This window comes from Xenopus tropicalis, chromosome 10, assembly GCF_000004195.4.
Source record: "Xenopus tropicalis strain Nigerian chromosome 10, UCB_Xtro_10.0, whole genome shotgun sequence".
Classification (NCBI taxonomy): domain Eukaryota; kingdom Metazoa; phylum Chordata; class Amphibia; order Anura; family Pipidae; genus Xenopus; species Xenopus tropicalis.
The window spans coordinates 1,942,677-1,964,130 of NC_030686.2; the positions used below are offsets into that span (position 1 = coordinate 1,942,677).

Sequence of the window (21,454 nt, forward strand, 5' to 3'; positions counted from 1 at the left end):
ATAGGGAGCCACTGACCCGGCCCGAGAATGGTTCCAACCTGGGGGATCCACAGTTAAACTAGAGGAACATATGGCCATGTTCTATGAATACATAACAGAATAAATGCAAGGACGTAGTCTCAGAACACGACTGGGTTCTAGGTCCATTGCTTGTACCAATTATAAACCTTAAAAATAGTTTAAAATTTTTATTTATTTCAATCTATTAAAAACATTAACAGCCGGGGCTATCCACATGGGGCTGTTAATAAAGTTTTTACTATTTTTGAGTAGTGCAGACGTTTATAATTGGTACATGTATTACCCATTCTGGTCACTAGGGGGCGATACCTACTCTATATAAAGTGTTTACTAAAAATGAAAATTCCTTTGTTCCTGTTCCTTTTTTTCTAGTTACATTGCTGTCTGTCTGTCACACAAAAATAATAAGTGGGAGGAGTTATATACACCAATTGGAGATCAGATAACTATTGGGAGAGATAAGGGCAATAATGTTCCAGGCAGAATTAGAGAGTCAGCAGCTGAACTCTGAGATTGTAATTGGACTTCTGTATTGCCAGTGTCATTGGCATTGCAATGTTACATGTAACATGGAGCAGTGTCGGAATGGGGTGTCGGGGACCCACCAGGGGGGAATATGATACAGCAGACCCCATAGTCTAGGCTCCCCACAACCATAGTTTTTGCTGTATTGTAATTACCCCACTGAATAAAGGACAGAGATCAGAAGTGTAACTAGCAAATGGGCAAGGGGGTTGGCTTGGATCTGGGCCATGATAAAGAATACATTGGGCTGTCTAACATGGAGCTTGTCTAACATGGAGCTTGTCTAACATGGAGCTTGTCTAACATGGAGCTTGTCTAACATGGAGCTTGTCTAACATGGAGTTTGTCTAACATGGAGCTTGTCTAACATGGAGCTTGTCTAACATGGAGCTTGTTTATCATGGAACTTGTGTAACATGGAGCTTGTCTAACATGGAGCTTGTCTAACATGGAGTTTGTCTAACATGGAGCTTGTCTAACATGGAGCTTGCCTAACATGGAGCTTGTTTAACATGGATCTTGTCTAACATGGAGCTTGTCTAACATGGAGCTTGTGTAACATGGAGCTTGTTTAACATAGAGGTTGTCTAACATAGAGTTTGTCTAACATTGAGCTTGCCTAACATGGAGCTTGTCTAACATGGAGCTTGCCTAACATGGAGCTTGTCTTACATGGAGCTTGTCTAACATTGAGCTTGTTTATCATGGAGCTTGTTTATCATGGAGCTTGTTTATCATGGAGCTTGTCTAACATGGAGCTTGTCTAACATGGAGCTTGTCTAACATGGAGCTTGTTTATCATGGAACTTGTGTAACATGGAGCTTGTCTAACATGGAGCTTGTTTAACATAGAGGTTGTCTAACATAGAGTTTGTCTAACATTGAGCTTGCCTAACATGGAGCTTGTTTAACATAGAGGTTGTCTAACATAGAGTTTGTCTAACATGGAGCTTGTCTAACATGGAGCTTGTCTAACATGGAGCTTGTTTATCATGGAGCTTGTCTAACATGGAGCTTGTCTAACATGGAGCTTGTTTAACATAGAGGTTGTCTAACATAGAGTTTGTCTAACATTGAGCTTGCCTAACATGGAGCTTGCCTAACATGGAGCTTGTTTAACATGGATCTTGTCTAACATGGAGCTTGTCTTACATGGAGCTTGTCTAACATGGAGCTTGTTTATCATGGAGCTTGTTTATCATGTAGCTTGTCTAACATGGAGCTTGTCTAACATGGAGCTTGTTTATCATGGAGCTTGTCTAACATGGAGCTTGTTTATCATGGAGCTTGTTTATCATGGAGCTTGTCTAACATGGAGCTTGTTTATCATGGAGCTTGTCTAACATGGAGCTTGTCTAACATGGAGCTTGTCTAACATGGAGCTTGTTTATCATGGAGCTTGTCTAACATGGAGCTTGCACCAGAGTAATTGTCCTAGATGGTATGGCAATGATACTGATTATTAGAGCCATGGGGAGTTGCAGTTTGACACTGCCATAAGGCCGAGCCCATCCCTGCATTACATAGAGCTTGAGAGATATTTCTGGCATTTCCTTGTTTAGTTCTAAGTAGCAGCCAAGTGTCCCACACCTTGTCCTTGTCACAGGCTCCCCGCCCCTAATCTCGCCCTCAGGTATGTGGCAGAGCAGCGCGGGACGAGCACGGGATGAGGAAGTAAGGTGTTTCCAGCAGGTTGGACTCTCACGTTCATTGGGAGGGAAGGCCCCACAGTCCCTCCATTGCTCTGCTTCCCTCACTTCCACTTTCTTCTCCTCCAACGCCCTGAGAGTGGGGGCCAATGTCCTGACTCAGAGTCATTTCAGGTCACCTTGTCCTCTTCTCCAGGGCAGGCAGAGGTGGGACGAGAAGCCCGAGACCCTTGCTTTGATATTCCCTGGGAACTGGTTGGATGGCAACGCCAAGATGAGCCATCGGCCAAAGCGTTTCGTCAGTCTCTGGGACTTCAAGGCTGAAGCGCCGGAGGAATTAAGCTTCAAAGTTGGAGACGTCTTCGAAGTTCTGGACAGAAGTGGAGACTGGTGGCACGTGCAGAAGCTGAAGGGGGACGGGAAGGGAAAGCCCGAGGTGGGATACGTCCCATACAATTTCCTGGCAGAGGAAGGAACAGTGGAAGAGCAGGAGTAAGTAAGGCAATAATGGGGGGCAATAATGGGGGCAATAATGGGGGCAAATCATGTTATAGGGATAATATTGCTAAAATGCAAGTTAATGACACAGAGAGGTTCAACATTTAGCTAAGAAATGACTCACATCATGAGGTGCCCGGGGCTCTGGGGTAACTGCACTTTCCTGGGCCCCCCGAAATGTAATGTGGGGTAACTGCACTTTCCTGGGTCCCCCGAAATGCAAAGTGGGGTAACTGCACTTTCCTTGGCCCCCGAAATGTAACGTGGGGTAACTGCACTTTCCTGGGCCCCCCCCGAAATGTAACGTGGGGTAACTGCACTTTCCTGGGCCCCCTGAAATGCAAAGTGGGGTAACTGAGCTTTCCTGGGCCCCCCGAAATGCAAAGTGGGGTAACTGCACTTTCCTGGGCCCCCCCCGAAATGTAACGTGGGGTAACTGCACTTTCCTGGGCCCCCTGAAATGCAAAGTGGGGTAACTGCGCTTTCCTGGGCCCCCGAAATGCAAAGTGGGGTAACTGCACTTTCCTGGGCCCCCCCCGAAATGTAACATGGGGTAACTGCACTTTCCTGGGCCCCCTGAAATGCAAAGTGGGGTAACTGCATTTTCCTGGGCCCCCTGAAATACAAAGTGGGGTAACTGTGCTCTACTGGACCCCCCGAAATGCAAAGTGGGGTAACTGCACTTTCCTGGGTCCCCTGAAATGCAAAGTGGGGTAACTGCACTTTCCTGGGCCCCCTGAAATGCAAAGTGGGGTAACTGTGCTTTCCTGGGCCCCCGAAATGCAAAGTGGGGTAACTGCGCTTTCCTGGGCCCCCTGAAATGCAAAGTGGGGTAACTGCAATTTCCTGGGCCCCCTGAAATGCAAAGTGGGGTAACTGTGCTTTCCTGGGCCCCCTGAAATGCAAAGTGGGGTAACTGCACTTTCCTGGGCCCCCGAAATGTAACGTGGGGTAACTGCACTTTCCTGGGTCCCCTGAAATGCAAAGTGGGGTAACTGCACTTTCCTGGGCCCCCCGAAATACAAAGTGGGGTAACTGCACTTTCCTGGGCCCCCTGAAATGAAAAGTGGGCTAACTGCGCTTTCCTGGGCCCCCAAAATGCAAAGTGGGGTAACTGCACTTTCCTGGGCCCCCTGAAATGCAAAGTGGGGTAACTGCACTTTTCTGGGCCCCCAAAATGCAAAGGGGGGTAACTGCACTTTCCTGGGCCCCCTGAAATGCAAAGTGGGGTAACTGTGCTTTCCTGGGCCCCCTGAAATGCAAAGTGGGGTAACTGTGCTTTCCTGGGCCCCCGAAATGCAAAGTGGGGTAACTGCGCTTTCCTGGGCCCCCTGAAATGCAAAGTGGGGTAACTGCAATTTCCTGGGCCCCCTGAAATGCAAAGTGGGGTAACTGTGCTTTCCTGGGCCCCCTGAAATGCAAAGTGGGGTAACTGCACTTTCCTGGGCCCCCCGAAATGTAACGTGGGGTAACTGCACTTTCCTGGGTCCCCTGAAATGCAAAGTGGGGTAACTGCACTTTCCTGGGCCCCCCGAAATACAAAGTGGGGTAACTGCACTTTCCTGGGCCCCCTGAAATGAAAAGTGGGCTAACTGCGCTTTCCTGGGCCCCCAAAATGCAAAGTGGGGTAACTGCACTTTCCTGGGCCCCCTGAAATGCAAAGTGGGGTAACTGCACTTTTCTGGGCCCCCAAAATGCAAAGGGGGGTAACTGCACTTTCCTGGGCCCCCTGAAATGCAAAGTGGGGTAACTGCGCTTTCCTGGGCCCCCCGAAATGCAAAGTGGGCTAACTGCGCTTTCCTGGGCCCCCAAAATGCAAAGTGGGGTAACTGCTCTTTCCTGGGCCCCCCGAAATGCAAAGTGGGGTAACTGCACTTTTCTGGGCCCCCAAAATGCAAAGTGGGGTAACGGCACTTTCCTGGGCCCCCTGAAATGCAAAGTGGGGTAACTGCACTTTCCTGGGCCCCCTGAAATGCAAAGTGGGGTAACTGCTCTTTCCTGGGCCCCCCAAAATGCAAAGTGGGGTAACTGCACTTTCCTGGGCCCCCCAAAATGCAAAGTGGGGTAACTGCACTTTCCTGGGCCCCCCGAAAATGCAAAGTGAGGTAACTGCACTTTCTTGGGCCCCCCAAAATGTAATGTGGGGTAACTGCACTTTCCTGGGCCCCCTGAAATGCAAAGTGGGGTAACTGCACTTTCCTGGGCCCCCTGAAATGCAAAGTGGGGTAACTGCTCTTTCCTGGGCCCCCCAAAATGCAAAGTGGGGTAACTGCACTTTCTTGGGCCCCCCAAAATGCAAAGTGGGGTAACTGCACTTTCCTGGGCCCCCCGAAAATGCAAAGTGAGGTAACTGCACTTTCTTGGGCCCCCCAAAATGTAATGTGGGGTAACTGCGCTTTCCTGGGCCCCCCGAAATGTAACATTTCTGATGGTGCAGTTGCAGGCAGGAGAGAGAGGGTGTTGGGGGGTGCAGGCCTTTCCTCTGATAGGCTCTGATAGAGACTTTAGCAAATGATAGTGGCAAGATGCGGAAGTGAGGGGGGGGTGTAAGGAAAATGGCCTCCCCCATTCTGGAGATACAAGCGTGGACACTGAATCCTCCCATATCTGGGGCTTCCATGTACCTGCAGGAGCCTCCATGTATCCGCAGGGGCCTCTATGTACCGCAGGGGCTTCCATATACCCGCAGGAGCCTCCATGTATCCGCAGGGGCCTCCATATACCCGCAGGAGCCTCCATGTACCCGCAGGGGCCTCCATGTACCCGCAGGGGCCTGTATGTATCCGCAGGGGCCTCCATGTACCCGCAGGGGCCTCCATGTATCCGCAGGGGCCTCTATGTACCGCAGGGGCTTCCATATACCCGCAAGAGCCTCCATGTATCCGCAGGGGCTTCCATGTACCCGCAGGGGCCTCCATGTACCCGCAGGGGCCTGTATGTATCCGCAGGGGCCTCCATGTACCCGCAGGGGCCTCCATGTATCCACAGGGGCCTCCATATACCCACAGGGGCCTCCATGTATCCGCAGGGGCCTCCATGTACAGGCAGGGGCCTCTATGTACCCGCAGGGGCCTCCATGTACCCGCAGGGGCCTCCATGTATCCGCAGGGGCCTCCATGTACCCGCAGGGGCCTCCATGTATCCGCAGGGGCCTCCATATACCCGCTGGGGCCTCTATGTATCTGCAGGGAACTACAAACTAAGAAATGGTAGTAACCTAAACTTAGAAATGGCTCAATTAATTTAACCTAAATGTCTCAAATGTCAGGAAATCAAGTAAATAAAACGTACCAAATACAAAAGAGGGTGTATAAACCCCGGATCTGTCTCACAGTTGATCCAGGTCAAATTCCCAACACCATCATATCAGCTCTCACAATGTGAAATCCTAAATACAAAGAACTCACCGTTGTTCAGAAGTGGTTCAGGTGCTCAGAGCCCCGAAGCTGTAGCTGGGGAAGGCGAAATCCCACCTATGCAAAAGGGCTCCAAATGCACCGGATACAGCGGCTTGCTTAAAACTCCATTTTTATTACTCCATTTAAAAACAATATGCCTGACGCGTTTCGTGTAAATATACACTTAATCATAGGCATATGTATCTGCAGGGGCCTCCATGTACAGGCAGGGGCCTCTATGTATCCGCAGGGGCCTCCATGTACCCACAGGGGCCTGTATGTATCCGCAGGGGCCTCCATGTACCCCAGGGGCCTCCATCTATCCGCAGGAGCCTCCATGTATCCGCAGGAGCCTCCATGTACAGGCAATGGCCTCCATGTACCCGTAGGGGCCTCCATGAACTGATACAGAGGCTGCACTGTAACATGCACACCACTAGTAGCCACTAGTTATCCACAAAAATGGTCAGATTACAGTTTGCAAAAAGATCCTGCAGAATTCTGGGAAAAGGTGTAATGGCCAGATGAGAGTGGAGATGAAAAGAAAGTGCCCAAGATCCAAAGCCCAACAGCTCATTATCTGTTAAACATGGTGGGCATATATGGCTTGGGCATGTATGGCTTGGGTATGTAAGGCTTGGGCATGTATGGCTTGGGCATGTATGGCTTGGGTATGTAAGGCTTGGGCATGTATGGCTTGGGCATGTATGGCTTGGGCATGTATGGCTTGGGCATGTAAGGCTTGGGCATGTAAGGCTTGGGCATGTATGGCTTGGGTATGTATGGCTTGGGTATGTATGGCTTGGGCATGTACGGCTTGGGTATGTATGGCTTGGGTATGTATGGCTTGGGCATGTAAGGCTTGGGTATGTATGGCTTGGGCATGTATGGCTTGGGTATGTATGGCTTGGGTATGTATGGCTTGGGCATGTAAGGCTTGGGTATGTATGGCTTGGGCATGTAAGGCTTGGGTATGTATGGCTTGGGCATGTATGGCTTGGGTATGTATGGCTTGGGTATGTATGGCTTGGGTATGTATGGCTTGGGTATGTATGGCTTGGGTATGTATGGCTTGGGTATGTAAGGCTTGGGTATGTATGGCTTGGGTATGTATGGCTTGGGCATGTATGGCTTGGGTATGTATGGCTTGGGTATGTATGGCTTGGGCATGTATGGCTTGGGTATGTATGGCTTGGGCATGTAAGGCTTGGGTATGTATGGCTTGGGTATGTATGGCTTGGGCATGTAAGGCTTGGGTATGTATGGCTTGGGCATGTATGGCTTGGGTATGTATGGCTTGGGTATGTATGGCTTGGGCATGTATGGCTTGGGTATGTATGGCTTGGGTATGTATGGCTTGGGTATGTATGGCTTGGGTATGTATGGCTTGGGCATGTATGGCTTGGGTATGTATGGCTTGGGTATGTATGGCTTGGGCATGTATGGCTTGGGTATGTATGGCTTGGGCATGTAAGGCTTGGGTATGTATGGCTTGGGTATGTATGGCTTGGGCATGTAAGGCTTGGGTATGTATGGCTTGGGCATGTATGGCTTGGGTATGTATGGCTTGGGTATGTATGGCTTGGGCATGTAAGGCTTGGGTATGTATGGCTTGGGCATGTAAGGCTTGGGTATGTATGGCTTGGGCATGTATGGCTTGGGTATGTATGGCTTGGGTATGTATGGCTTGGGTATGTATGGCTTGGGCATGTATGGCTTGGGTATGTATGGCTTGGGTATGTATGGCTTGGGTATGTATGGCTTGGGTATGTATGGCTTGGGTATGTATGGCTTGGGTATGTAAGGCTTGGGTATGTATGGCTGGCACATTTAATGGCTCACTTATCTGCACTGATGATGGATCTGCTGATGGCAGTTGCACAATGGACTCTGAGCTTTATAGAAACATCTTATCTGCTCAAGTTCCAGTAAATGCCTCCAAGTTGCTTAGGGGGTGCTGGGAGCTGTACATCAACAAAAGCAAAAGTATTGTGGGCTCCCTGTATGTATGGGGGGTAATCTGATCAGAATGAATCAAAACCTGTTGGAAGTGGAATAAAACTAATTTCCCTTAGTAGGGGGTCTTGAGTTAATATTGTAAGGACCTGTTTAATGATTGTGGGGCCCTTGGATTAGGGTTCCCTTACTTGTATGGCCCGAGTGTCCTCTGTTTGTGACATGCAGTACCGCCTTTCACCTGTTGTCGGCAGCAGCTGCTTTCCATAGAGGGCAATGCAACAGCGCCACCATGTGAAGACGTGAATAATTTTTAATGGTACAGACGTCACTCACCACAGAGAGTTTTACATTAGAAATAGAATCTGCAATGGCCGAGAGGTCCGGCCACTTGTGCCGCCCGTAGTGACCAACTGCCAAACTGTCAGCAACCAATGAAATGGCAGGAAATGCTCCATAGGGGAAAGCAAATCCTTATAGGCTTTTTTTTGGAAAATCCATTTGGATTATGGGCCCCGGGGGGGGGGGGGGGGGTAGAATTTCAGCTTATGAGTTCATGTAGAAGCCAATGGGAGTCCTAGAAATTCTGCCATTTTTATCCATTTGAGACTTTCAGGTTTTTCCAGTTGCTTTGGGATTTGTAACTCAGTCTGCGTTTCTCTCGCCCTCGGACAGATGGTTTTTCGGGGAAAAGAGTCGCACGGAGGCGGTGAATCTGCTCATGGATGAGGGGAATACCAATGGGTCGTTCCTGATCCGCGCCAGCGACAAACATGGAATTCTCTATGTGCTCTCAGGTAACCCTGCGGGTCGGGGGGAAAGGGGGTACATAGCGGCCATAAGGGAATAGAAGTCACATATATTCCCATGTACAGCAGCATTCTCATGATTAAAGGGGAAGGAAAGTCATTTTGGCAAGTTACTGCCAATAAATTAGCCACATTAGTGACACCTAGAACTTGGGATGCACCAAACCCACCTTTTTGGGATCGGCCGAACCCCCAAACCCACCCTGAAAGATTCTGGCGAATCCCGAACCGAATAGGATCGGGAAGGGTTAAAAGTTGGTGCCCCCCTAAAACGTAACCCTTTCCGAATGCGAATTTGCATATGCTAATTTATGCTAATTAGGCTTCAGATTCGGTTCGGTTTGGACCGTGGATTTGGCCGAAACCAAATCCATCAAAAAAAGGCTGGAACCGAATCTGTGCATCCCTACCTAGAACCCTATATTTATTCTGCAGAAAGCTTTACCTGCCTGAGTAACAGCCCTAGGGGCTCCCTCTGTTTGAGTAAGATAGCAGCTGCCATTTTAGCTCGGTCTCAGTAGCTTCCTGCTGCAGCTCTGGCTGCTGGGAGCTCAGATTACACAGAGTTGGGAGAGGGAGTGAATTCTGATGGGAGGGAGAGCAGCAGAAGGGAGAGGGAGAGGAGCAAACTGAGCATGCTCGTGCCCGAGCCCTGAAGAATTTTTCTGAGAGCAGAAAGTCTGACACAGAAGAACATGTGACACCAAAGTAGACAAGAAATCCTGTGTTTCTTTTGATAGAGGACTTAGTGCAGCGAGTTTGTACCTTTCCTTCTCCCTTAAGGTTGTCCCACATGACTTCTTCCCACGTTCCCTCCAGGTCCCCTTTTCTCTCTTTTTAACATCATGAATGTGTCCAATGAGCCACTAGCCCCTATATGGGATATGGGCATTAAATGAATTAGAGATGTCTGTGCCCCACCATAAATTGTATAAAGCTCCTGTACACACAGATACTCAGTATATAAAGAATCATTATCGGGGGCTTTAGAATGCCTCCTTATTCTCTGCACCCACCTACTTTCTTCAGATAGGGGTAGAGACCAATGGTCGTATGGCTCTGACCTTAAAGGGGTTGTTCACCGTTGAGTTAACTTTTAGTGATATTCTGAGACAATTTTTTATCATTTTTTATCATTTGTAGTTTTTGAATTATTTTAGTTTTTGTTCAGCAGCTCTCCCGTTTGGAGTTTCAGCAGCTATCTGGTTGCTATGGTCCAAATTACCTTAGTAACCAGGGTGTGGTTTGACGGAAATACTGATATATGAATAGTCAGATATGTATCTCATATAAAGTACCAATAACAGTTAAATTGTAGCTTTACAGAGAAATAGTGTTTTGGCTGCCTGGGTCAGTGACCCCCATTTGAAAAAATAAAAAATGAAGACCAATTGAAAAGTTGCTTAGAATTGGCCTTTCTATAACGTACTAAAGGTGAACCGCCCCTTTAAGAGGTCAGAATATCAGATATACAGAACTTTGCCCACAAGAAGCCCCAGCCGGGGGCAGTAATACAAGCCACTCCTCCTTCTCTCCCCCAGTGAGACACCAGGACTCCACCAGGCACTTCAAGATTATGAGAAACCCCGAGGGGCAATTTCACCTGAACAACATGACCTTCTTCCCTGACCTAAAGCAGCTGGTAGAGACCTACTGCAAGAAGCCAATTTGCCCCGGGCTGACCCTGACCAAACCATGTGTGAAGGTGAGAGGGTGGAGCTCGGGCAGTGCCAACTACTGGCACTGGGGGCAACGCTCTGCCATGTATTGTATAGTGTAGAAGTACTGCCTAACTGACTGGCGCTATATAAATTGATGATGATGATGTGCGTGTCTATGGGAACATTTAGAAACAAGATGTGGCTCTGAGAAGTGGTTATTACCAACTCAATGTGTGTATTCGACCTTAGATGCAAGAGTTGGGTCGGACTGGGCGGCCAGAGTACCAGAGGGTTCCCCCTGGCCGTCTTTATTCCCACCCTACATCTCTATGAAGCCTATGACATTTAGTCTACATCTACTTGTATTGTCCAACAGCACCAACCTCCACCTGATTCTGCAGGAGAAGGTCTGTTCTGTTTAATGGAGAGAACCCGCTGTATTAAGATTGAAATAAACTTTTAGTTCCATGTAGACATTGATATTCTACGACCATTTGCAATTAGTCCTTATTTTGTATGTTCTCAGTTATTCAGCCTTTGGTTCAGCAGCTCTTCAGTTTGGTATTTCAGCAGCAATCTGGTTGCTAGGGTCTTGTTTACCCCAGCAACCAGGCAGTGGTTTGAACATGAGACAGGAATATGAATAGAGAGATAAGTAATAAAAAGTAACAGTAACAATAAAACTGGAGCCTCACAGAGCAATAGGTTTTGGTTGCCGGGGTCAGTGACCCCTAGTGATAGGTGAAATGTTTCGCCAGGCATGGATTTGCGGCGAATTTCCGGGTTTTTCCATTGGCAGATTGTTTCGTAAAACGGATGAAAAAATTTGCAGCAGAAAAATTAGCCGCACATCCAAAAATTGTCGCCGGCGTCAAAAAAAGAATAGTCGCGGGTGTCAAAAGAATAGCCGCGGGCGACAAAATAATAGCTGCGGGCGACAAAAGAATAGCTGCAGGCTATGAAAGAATAGCCGCGCGACAAAATAATAGCAGCGGGCGACAAAAGAATAGCCGCGGGCGACAAAAGAATAGCTGCAGGCTATGAAAGAATAGCCGCGCGACAAAATAATAGCAGCGGGCGACAAAAGAATAGCCGCGGGCGACAAAAGAATAGCCGCGGGCAACAAAAGAATAGCCGCGGGACAAAAGAATAGCCGCTTGACAAAATAATAGCTGCGGGTGACAAAATAATAGCCTTGCAACAAAAGAATAGCCGCGGGCGACAATTTTTTTTGCCGCACAACATTTTCGCCATTTCGCAAATTTTTCACAGATTCGCTCATCAATAGTGACCCCCATTTGCATGGTGCAGGGGGGAAAGTGATGTAATTTTCTTTTCTTTCTCTCTCTAACCACCCCCCCCCCTTAATGAGGCAGAATGAGCCAGTGGTGAGTGACCTGAGCCCAGTACCCCTGGATGAATGGGAGAGGCCAAGGGAGGAGTTTACCCTCGTCAAGCGCCTCGGGATGGGGAACTTCGGTCAAGTGCACGAAGGACTTTGGAAGGGAAAACTCAAAGTTGCTGTTAAGACTATAAAACGAGGTGAGAGGGACGGTCATTCATTGGTGACTCAGTAGGGCTTATTTATCAACATAGGTGCTAAATGTGCAGTTGCCAATAGCAACCAATCCCATCTCTGCTTTTATTGTTATTATATGCTTATTGGCTGTTATTGACAGCTGCTCTTTGTGCATAAATCATCCCCAAGGATTACTGCCCCCCCCCCCCCCCCCCCGGCCCATATACTGATTGATCAATTAAGCCTATAGGTCAAGAGGGTGGGGCTAATAAACTAAAGGAAGAAGAGGGTGTGGCCACCATGCAGCACTGTGGTCCAGGTTTGAGTGGGTATTTTCCCCCAAACTGTACAAGAATAACTGGTTGGATTTTCTCTTTCTAAGAGCAGTGGTGGAACAAAAAACTATTCTTATGCATATTCTTCTAGCAAATAAAATATTTTTGCCAAGATACTGAAAACAACACCTTATAATGTTTATGTTTTTGTATCAGAGATTGAAAAAATAGAAATAAAATAAATAAAGGGCAGTTATATAAAGTACCACTAGGTGGCAGAATGAGCACAGGAAGCGCAATATGGATGAATACATTCTGTCACGCAGCTATAATAGAGTTTTGCTCCTCAGTAACTGGCAGCAATTAGATTATTCTGTAAAAAGATTGATTTATATATTTATTGCCTAAAAATATTCCTCCTACATGAATAGAACTGCTAAGGGGCCACTTATAATCAGTTTGATTACAATCATATCTGTGCTGGCTGGGGCCAGAGGAGGGGGGCACTGCAAATGCCTGGAATTACCCCTGATTTTTTTTTTACCCCTTCCAGTAGGGTTGCCACCTCTTCTGCCCAGTAACTACAGGCAGGAAGGTGGGGCATATCATAATGGGGGGGTCGTGCCATCACGGGGGCAGGGGAATGGTGCAGCGATTGGCCAATTGGCGATCACCATGTCATTTTATTCTCTATATCGTGTGCTCTCTAGATATTATATAATTGTTTCAGGGCAGGAAAGAATAATGGACATGTATATAGAGTAGGTGGGTCCAACTTGAATCCCTCCCGCTGACTCAGGGGACCCTGGAGACAGAGAACCCTACCCAACACCTACTTATTACTGGGGTTCCATCAATTGCTATGTTCTGTCCTTTTCCCCCCAGATGCCACCAGTCAGGATCTGTTTGTGAAGGAGACCGCATTTCTGAAAACCCTGCACCACAAGAACTTACTGTCGCTGTATGCGGTGTGTTCTGTCGGCGACCCTTACTACATTGTCACCGAGCTGGTACCCAGGGGAGATCTACTTAACTATCTACGAGGTGAGATGGGGTGCATGGTTATATACTGGGTATGGGGGTCCCTCACACGTGCAGGGAAAGTGACGCCATCTCTTGGTTCAGCCCATTCTGACTGCCTTATCCCCATAACTGGCACCTATTGGCCTACGGGTTCTACTTACTTTCCAGAAGCTTCTTCCTAATCTCTCTGTTATTGGGAGACGTTCAGGCAGATGAACCCCAAATCCCCTTTGTGAGGTCCAACATGTGGTCAGAGCCCACTTGAGCATTTAACAGGGACAGAGAAACTGCCAGACAAGTCAGTGGGGGTCATTTCTAAAATTGCGCAGATAAATTTTTTATAGCAAATGGTAGTGATGAGCAAATGTGTCCTAAAAAAATTTGTGAAACAGTGGAAAAATTCACGAAATGGTGAAATTTTGCAAAACAGTGTAAAAATTCACAAAATGGCGAAAATGTGCAAAGAAGTGTAAAAATTCACAAAATGGTGAAAAATTTCCAAAACAGCATTAAAATTCACAAAATAGCAAAAATGTGAAAAGTAGTGTAAAAATGCACAAAATGGAGAAAAATTAGTGAAACAGCATAAAAATGCACAAAATGTTGAAAAATTATCAAAACAGCATTAAAATTCACAAAATGGTGAAAAATGTGCAAAACAAAGTAAAAATTCACAAAATGGCGAAAATGTGCAAAGAAGTGTAAAGACTCACAAAATGGCGAAAAATTAGTGAAACAGCGGAAAAATTCACGAAATGGTGAAAAATTTGCAAAACAGCGTAAAAATTCACAAAATGGCGAAAATGTGCAAAGAAGTGTAAAAATTCACAAAATGGTGAAAAATTTGCAAAACAGCATTAAAATTCACAAAATAGCAAAAATGTGAAAAGTAGTGTAAAAATGCACAAAATGGAGAAAAATTAGTGAAACAGCATAAAAATGCACAAAATGTTGAAAAATTATCAAAACAGCATTAAAATTCACAAAATGGTGAAAAATGTGCAAAACAAAGTAAAAATTCACAAAATGGCGAAAATGTGCAAAGAAGTGTAAAGGCTCACAAAATGGCGAAAAATTAGTGAAACAGCGTAAAAATTCACAAAACGGTGAAAAATTAGCAAAACAGCATTAAAATTCACAAAATGGTGAAAAATGTGCAAAACAACGTAAAAATTCACAAAATGGCAAAAAATGTGCAAAACAGTGTAAAAATTCACAAAATAGTGAAAAATGAGCGAAACAGCATTAAAATTCATGAAATGGTGAAAAATGAGTGAAACAGAGAAAAAATTCACAAAATGGTAAAACAATATAAAAATTCACAATATTCACATTTCCACCGCTTCACAAAGTTTTTGTCGTTTCGCTGATCTTTTGAAAGATTTGTGAATTTTTCGGCGAAGCGAAACAGAACAGATTCGCTCATCACTATCAATAGCCATTAATAGTCCTTTATGTTCTACCCCCCAGATTTAGAGAAAGATGAGTTGGATGTTGAAGGCCAGCTGGACATAGCAACCCAAGTGGCAGAAGGGATGAGATATCTTGAGTCTCAAAACTGTATTCACCGGGACCTGGCGGCCAGAAATGTCCTGATGGGAAGAAACAACATCTGCAAAATCGCTGACTTTGGGATGGCCAGAGTTATCCTGGTAAGGCCCTTGCTTTCCATTCACCCCAAAGAACCTTGAAATCCTCCAGCCTTGGGGATAGAGACTTGTGGTCCCTTCTCCGGTCTCTACATTGTAATGTGTCTATTCTGAGTATCTGATTCAATGAGTTTATTTTGAGTAGGGTGACCTAGAACCTTACCTGTCTGGGTGGTGAGAAATCAGCCCTTTATCAGGTTAATCTAAAGGATAAGACCTTCTCCCAAGGCGGGATGGTTAGGAGGTGATCACTCGTTAAGAAGAAGATAATCTCTAACACTAGAATAAGAGAAGGGCAGGGAAATACTGCCCCAAGAAGAACCACACAAATGTGTCTATTCTGAGTATCTGATTCAATGTGTTTATTTTGAGTAGGGAGACCTAGAACCTCACCTGTCTTGGTGGTGAGAAATCAGCCATTTATCAGGTTAAGCCAAAGGATGAGACCTTCTTCCAAGGGAGGATGGTTAGGAGGTGACTCTGATCACTCGTAAAGAAGAAGATAATCTCTAACACTAGAATAAGAGAAGGGCAGGGAAATACTGTGCCAAGAAGAACCACACAAATCTAGATTTCCAAACCTTGGGATCTCCAACTAAAGTAAAAACCCTCCCATCCAGGGGACCATAGTAGAACATCCACTGCAAAAGTCCAGCAACGGACTAATAACTACACAATGAAGTAGCAAGTTCCTACCTTGCCTTAAACATCCCTAAATTCTACTCAGAATCTTGGTTTTATTCAGAGAAAAGCTCTTTGAGATCATTAATATCTCACCATGATCTTTCCACCTTCTCCTGCCCAATACAGGATTCCTACTATGTGTCAGCCTCCAAGGAAATTCCCTTCAAATGGACAGCTCCAGAGGCCGTGGAATACGGACGTTATACCGTCAAGTCCGACGTCTGGTCTTTTGGGATTCTCTTGTATGAGATCATGTCACTTGGCATGCAACCCTACCCAGGTAGGTCTTGGCATGGTGAGAACATTCAAACCCACGGCTAGAAGACATAAAACCAGATAAGCTGATTACTAAATATATACAGGACTAGGCATAACTTAACTTCTGGGATTGGGAAATCACTTGGGCTCTGGATAGATGATCTTCCTTCACTGGCCCCGGGCCCCAAGACCTGTTACCACTATGAAAGATCTAATTTGCTAATGTGATTGGTCTCTGCAGCTCTATCAAACTATGAAGTGCTCGAGTTCCTCAACAGAGGCCAGAGGATGAAAGCTCCACCCAGCTGCTCCACGCGAGTATACAATATAATGTTGACGTGTTGGGCTTGGAACCCCAACGAGAGGCCGAGCTTCGACGATCTCAGGACGATGCTAGAGAACTTGTCTAACTATGAAGGTTCGGAAGTCGCCCCCAAACCCTTGCAACCCAAAGGGCGGTTCATGATAGGGAAAAGATGACGGATTTGTGGGGACCAGCGATTTCAAGGGAAAGTGACCACCATGTGTTCTTCTCCTCAAGCCTGTACCACGTGACCTCCAAAGCCCCCAATTTGTAACCCTTTGGTGCCTCCAAACAACACAAAATGTATCTCTGTCACCTGAGAACCAAGTAAACTTACCCCAAAAACTTTTTGTATTAAATTAAAAAAAAAAAAAAAAGCAAAACGAGGTCTCAATATTTTATTTTAAAAAATAAACTCACCTTATGGCAGCAGCAAAATGTTTTGTTGTTGTTTGGTTCAGGTATGGGATCCCTTATCCAGAAAGTTCCGGAATAGTTTGAAAACTAAATAAAATAAATAATGAAGACTAATTGAAAAGTTGCTTAGAACTGCCCCTTTATTTAATTTTTTAATGATTTTTTTTTGTAAGGGACTTAAGGGATGGAGATCCCAAATACAAAAAGACCTCTTATCCAGAAAACCCCTGGTGCTGAACATTCTGCATAATAAGTCCCGTAGCTGTAATAATAAAGGAATCATGTTTGGGGTTTGCGCTGTAGCAGTACAGAAGGTTTAGCTAATCTCTGATAGGAGTCGTTTTGGCTGTACAGGTATCGGATCCCTTATCCGGGAACCCATTATCCAGAAAGTTCCGAATTACGGAAAGGCCATCTCCCATAGACTCCATTATAAGCAAATAATTCTAATTTTTCAACATTATTTCCTTTTACTCTGTAATAATAAAACAGTACCTGTAGTTGATCCCAACTAAGATATAATTACCCCTTATTGGGGCAGAACAGCCCTATTGGGTTTATTTCATGGTTAAATGATTCCCTTTTCTCTGTAATAATAAAACAGTACCTGTACTTGATCCCAACTAAGATATAATTACCCCTTATTGGGGGCAGAACAGCCCTATTGGGTTTATTTAATGGTTAAATGATTCCCTTTTCTCTGTAATAATAAAACAGTACCTGTACTTGATCCCAACTAAGATATAATTACCCCTTATTGGGGCAGAACAGCCCTATTGGGTTTATTTCATGGTTAAATGATTCCCTTTTCTCTGTAATAATAAAACAGTACCTGTACTTGATCCCAACTAAGATATAATTACCCCTTATTGGGGCAGAATCCAAATTACAGAAAGACCCCTTATCCGGAAAACCCTGGGTCCCGAGCATTCTGGATAACAGGTCCCGTACCTGTACAACGTCACTATCCGGAACATCCTATCAATAGAAGGTGCTGGGAGTTACATTTTATGAACCAACTGTCACCCGGTTCCTCACATCGGAGCAGATTAAAGGGGGGGGGGGGTCCCGTTTACATTAACTTTTAATATGTTACAGAATTCCCTATTCCTAGCAACCTTGCAGTTGGTCTTCATTATTTATTTGTTATAGTTTTTGAATTATTTGCCTTCCTCTTCTGCCACTTTCCAGCTTTCCAATGGGGGTCACTGACCCCGGCAGCCAAACCCTATTGCTCTGTGAGGCTCCAGTTTTACTGTTATTGTTACTTTTTATCACTTATTTTTCTATGCAGCCCCTCCCCTATCCATATTCCCGTCTCTCCTTTAAACCGCTGCTTGGTTACTAGGGTAAAATAAGACCCTAGCAACCAGAGAGCTGCTAAAATACCAAACGGAGAGCTGCTGAACAAAAAGCTAAATAACTGAAAAACCATAAAAAATGAAGACCAATTGCAAGTTGTCTCGGAATCTCAATGTCTATAACATATTAAGAGTTAATTTAAAGGTGAACTACCCCTTTGGGCACGGGGGGGGGGCAGTAACCTGTTTACAGGAGTCTATAGAAGGTTTTGCACTTATGTAGAATGTTCTGTCTAAAGAGAAATAACTAAGGGAATTCTCGGAATAATCTGTGGCCGTGTGTCATTGCTGCCCCCGTTGCCCCCCCAGGGGCGCCTCTCTGCCCCTCCCAATGTCCCCAATGCCCCCGCCCCTCCCGCTGCACATGAAACTGGGACAAAGGTGACAGAGAGACTGGAGGCCGGCCAGGGACAGACCCAGGCCTAGGGCCATGTCTCCTAAACAGTGTTCTGCCCCCTACGCTTGCTCCGCCCAGAGACAAGCAGCTTATAAGGGTTTGTTGCTGCAAGAAATGGGTTGGGCCAATCAGGGCTCTGTACAGCAGGGGCTCAGCCTGTTCATTTAAAGGGGAAGTTCACCCTCACAATCACTTATAGAGTTACAGACGGAAGGATCATTTTCACATGTTTTATTACACTGTTCCCCGGTACTCACTTATATAACACTATCCAGCACTTTTATATATCTCACTAATGAAGCTTTCCTGTAATTGGCGGCTCTCAGGGGATTCTGGGAGATGTAGTTCTATAAGCGCTAAAGAGCAGCTGTTTGAATCTGCTGTCCCCCAGGGGCCCCTGTAAAGCTGTGGGGCCAGATCTCAATACATATCTAATGGCTCTGTTTTACACAAATAGATTGTGAGCTCTTTGGGTCATGCTTGCCAGAGTTTCCGGGATAGGGCCCCTATAGGATCCTGTAACACTGGGGGCAGGTACTAATAAAGGAGCAGGGGGATATAATTTGGGAACTGTGCCCCCCATATACAGGTCCTTTTCAAAAAATTAGCATATTGTGATAAAGTTCATTATTTTCTGTAATGTACTGATAAACATTAGACTTTCATATATTTTAGATTCATTACACACAACTGAAGTAGTTCAAGCCTTTTCTTGTTTTAATATTGATGATTGTGGCATACAGCTCATGGGAACCCACAATTCCTATCTCAAAAAATTAGCATATTTCATCCGCCCAATAAAAAAAAAGTGTTTTTAATACAAAAAAAGTCAACCTTCAAATAATTCTGTTCAGTTATGCCTCAATACTTGGTCGGGAATCCTTTTGCAGAAATGACTGCTTCAATGTGGCATGGCATGGAGGCAATCAGCCTGTGGCACTGCTCAGGTGTTATGGAGGCCCAGGATGCTTCAATAGCGGCCTTAAGCTCATCCAGAGTGTTGGCTCTTGTGTCTCTCAACTTTCTCTTCACAATATCCCACAGATTCTCTATGGGGTTCAGGTCAGGAGAGTTGGCAGGCCAATTGAGCACAGTAATACCATGGGCAGTAAACCATTTACCAGTGGTTTTGGCACTGTGAGCAGGTGCCAGGTTGTGCTGAAAAATGAAATCTTCATCTCCATAAAGCTTTTCAGCAGATGGAAGCATGAAGTGCTCCAAAATCTCCTGATAGCTAGCTGCATTGACCCTGCCCTTGATAAAACACAGTGGACCAACACCAGCAGCTGACATGGCACCCCAGACCATCACTGACTGTGGGTACTTGACACTGGACTTCAGGCATTTTGGCATTTCCCTCTCCCCAGTCTTCCTCCAGACTCTGGCACCTTGATTTCCGAATGACATACTTTGGACCACTGAGCAACAGTCCAGTGCTGCTTCTCTGTAGCCCAGGTCAGGCGCTTCTGCCGCTGTTTCTGGTTCAAAAGTGGCTTGACCTGGGGAATGCGGCACCTGTAGCCCATTTCCTGCACGCGCCTGTACACGGTGGCTCTGGATGTTTCTACTCCAGACTCAGTCCACTGCTTCCGCAGGTCCCCCAAGGTCAGGAATCGGTCCTTCTCCACAATCTTCCTCAGGGCCCAGTCACCTCTTCTCGTTGTGCAGCATTTTCTGCCACACTTTTTCCTTCCCACAGACTTCCCACTGAGGTGCCTTGATACAGCACTCTGGGAACAGCCTATTTGTTCAGAAATTTCTTTCTGTGTCTTACCCTCTTGCTTGAGGGTGTCAATGATGGCCTTCTGGACAGCAGTCAGGTCGGCAGTCTTACCCTCTTGCTTGAGGGTGTCAATGATGGCCTTCTGGACAGCAGTCAGGTCGGCAGTCTTACCCTCTTGCTTGAGGGTGTCAATGATGGCCTTCTGGGCGGCAGTCAGGTCGGCAGTCTTACCCTCTTGCTTGAGGGTGTCAATGATGGCCTTCTGGGCGGCAGTCAGGTCGGCAGTCTTACCCTCTTGCTTGAGGGTGTCAATGATGGCCTTCTGGACAGCAGTCAGGTCGGCAGTCTTACCCTCTTGCTTGAGGGTGTCAATGATGGCCTTCTGGGCGGCAGTCAGGTCGGCAGGCTTACCCTCTTGCTTGAGGGTGTCAGTGATGGCCTTCTGGGCAGCAGTCAGGTCGGCAGTCTTACCCATGATTGCGGTTTTGAGTAATGAACCAGGCTGGGAGTTTCTAAAAGCCTCAGGAATCTTTTTAAGGTTTTTAGAGTTAATTAGTTGATTCAGATGATTAGGTTAATAGCTCGTTTAGAGAACCTTTTCATGATATGCTAATTTTTTGAGATAGGAATTGTGGGTTCCCATGAGCTGTATGCCACAATCATCAATATTAAAACAAGAAAAGGCTTGAACTACTTCAGTTGTGTGTAATGAATCTAAAATATATGAAAGTCTAATGTTTATCAGTACATTACAGAAAATAATGAACTTTATCACAATATGCTAATTTTTTGAAAAGGACCTGTACATGTGACCCATATTCCCAATTCGGGTTTGTGTATTTTTAGCTTCTGACCTGAATTCTTCCAGAACCAACTGGACTGCGCCGAGCCGGTTATTTATAAAGGGACATTTGGCGGAAACTTTTGCCACTGCTAAACCCCCCCCAAATGCTGACGCCTGATTGGCTTTAGTGCAAAGTCAGCTGTTGGGCTTGCGATTTGTTTAGCTTTTGTATTGGGAACATTCTCATGTTCTGATTGGCTGCTGCTCTGTCCTTAATAGTAAGTTATACAAGGTTCTCATCTCTCACTGAAACCCACATAAGACAGACCAATGATAATTAACCCCCCCCCCCCAACCAACCAGAGTATCCATGAGTATTTTAGGGGTGACCAAATGTACCCCAACTACAAGCTTTAAGGCCCCATTTCTTAACCTTGGGTCCCCCAGTGTTTGGCTAAGACGCCTAAGTTTAATTGTGCCTTGAAGAATGGCCCCCGGGGGGGGGGGGGGGTAGGTGTAGGGGCAAAGTCAGACTGGAAACCC

The 21,454-nt window shown here is 46.0% G+C and overlaps 1 protein-coding gene across 1 annotated transcript; it reads left to right on the forward strand.

Moving 5' to 3' along the window:
* Positions 1-578: 578 nt before the first annotated feature.
* ptk6 (protein tyrosine kinase 6) lies at positions 579-16,634 on the forward strand. Its single transcript, XM_002942383.5, has 8 exons — positions 579-2,687; positions 8,723-8,844; positions 10,398-10,561; positions 11,894-12,059; positions 13,197-13,355; positions 14,805-14,986; positions 15,794-15,947; positions 16,167-16,634. Exons 1-8 carry the CDS (start codon positions 2,182-2,184, stop codon positions 16,403-16,405), a joined length of 1,692 nt encoding a protein of 563 aa, XP_002942429.3. The 5' UTR covers positions 579-2,181; the 3' UTR covers positions 16,406-16,634.
* The last annotated feature ends 4,820 nt before the right edge of the window (positions 16,635-21,454 follow it).

Bases quoted from the DNA above. Each gene is read 5' to 3' on its own strand.
- ptk6 (XM_002942383.5), top strand. From the start codon at position 2,182: ATGTGGCAGAGCAGCGCGGGACGAGCACGGGATGAGGAAGTAAGGTGT. The intron at 10,562-11,893 runs GTGAGAGGGTGG...TTAATGAGGCAG, and splicing joins TGACCAAACCATGTGTGAAG to AATGAGCCAGTGGTGAGTGA. The intron at 12,060-13,196 runs GTGAGAGGGACG...TTTTCCCCCCAG, and splicing joins TGTTAAGACTATAAAACGAG to ATGCCACCAGTCAGGATCTG.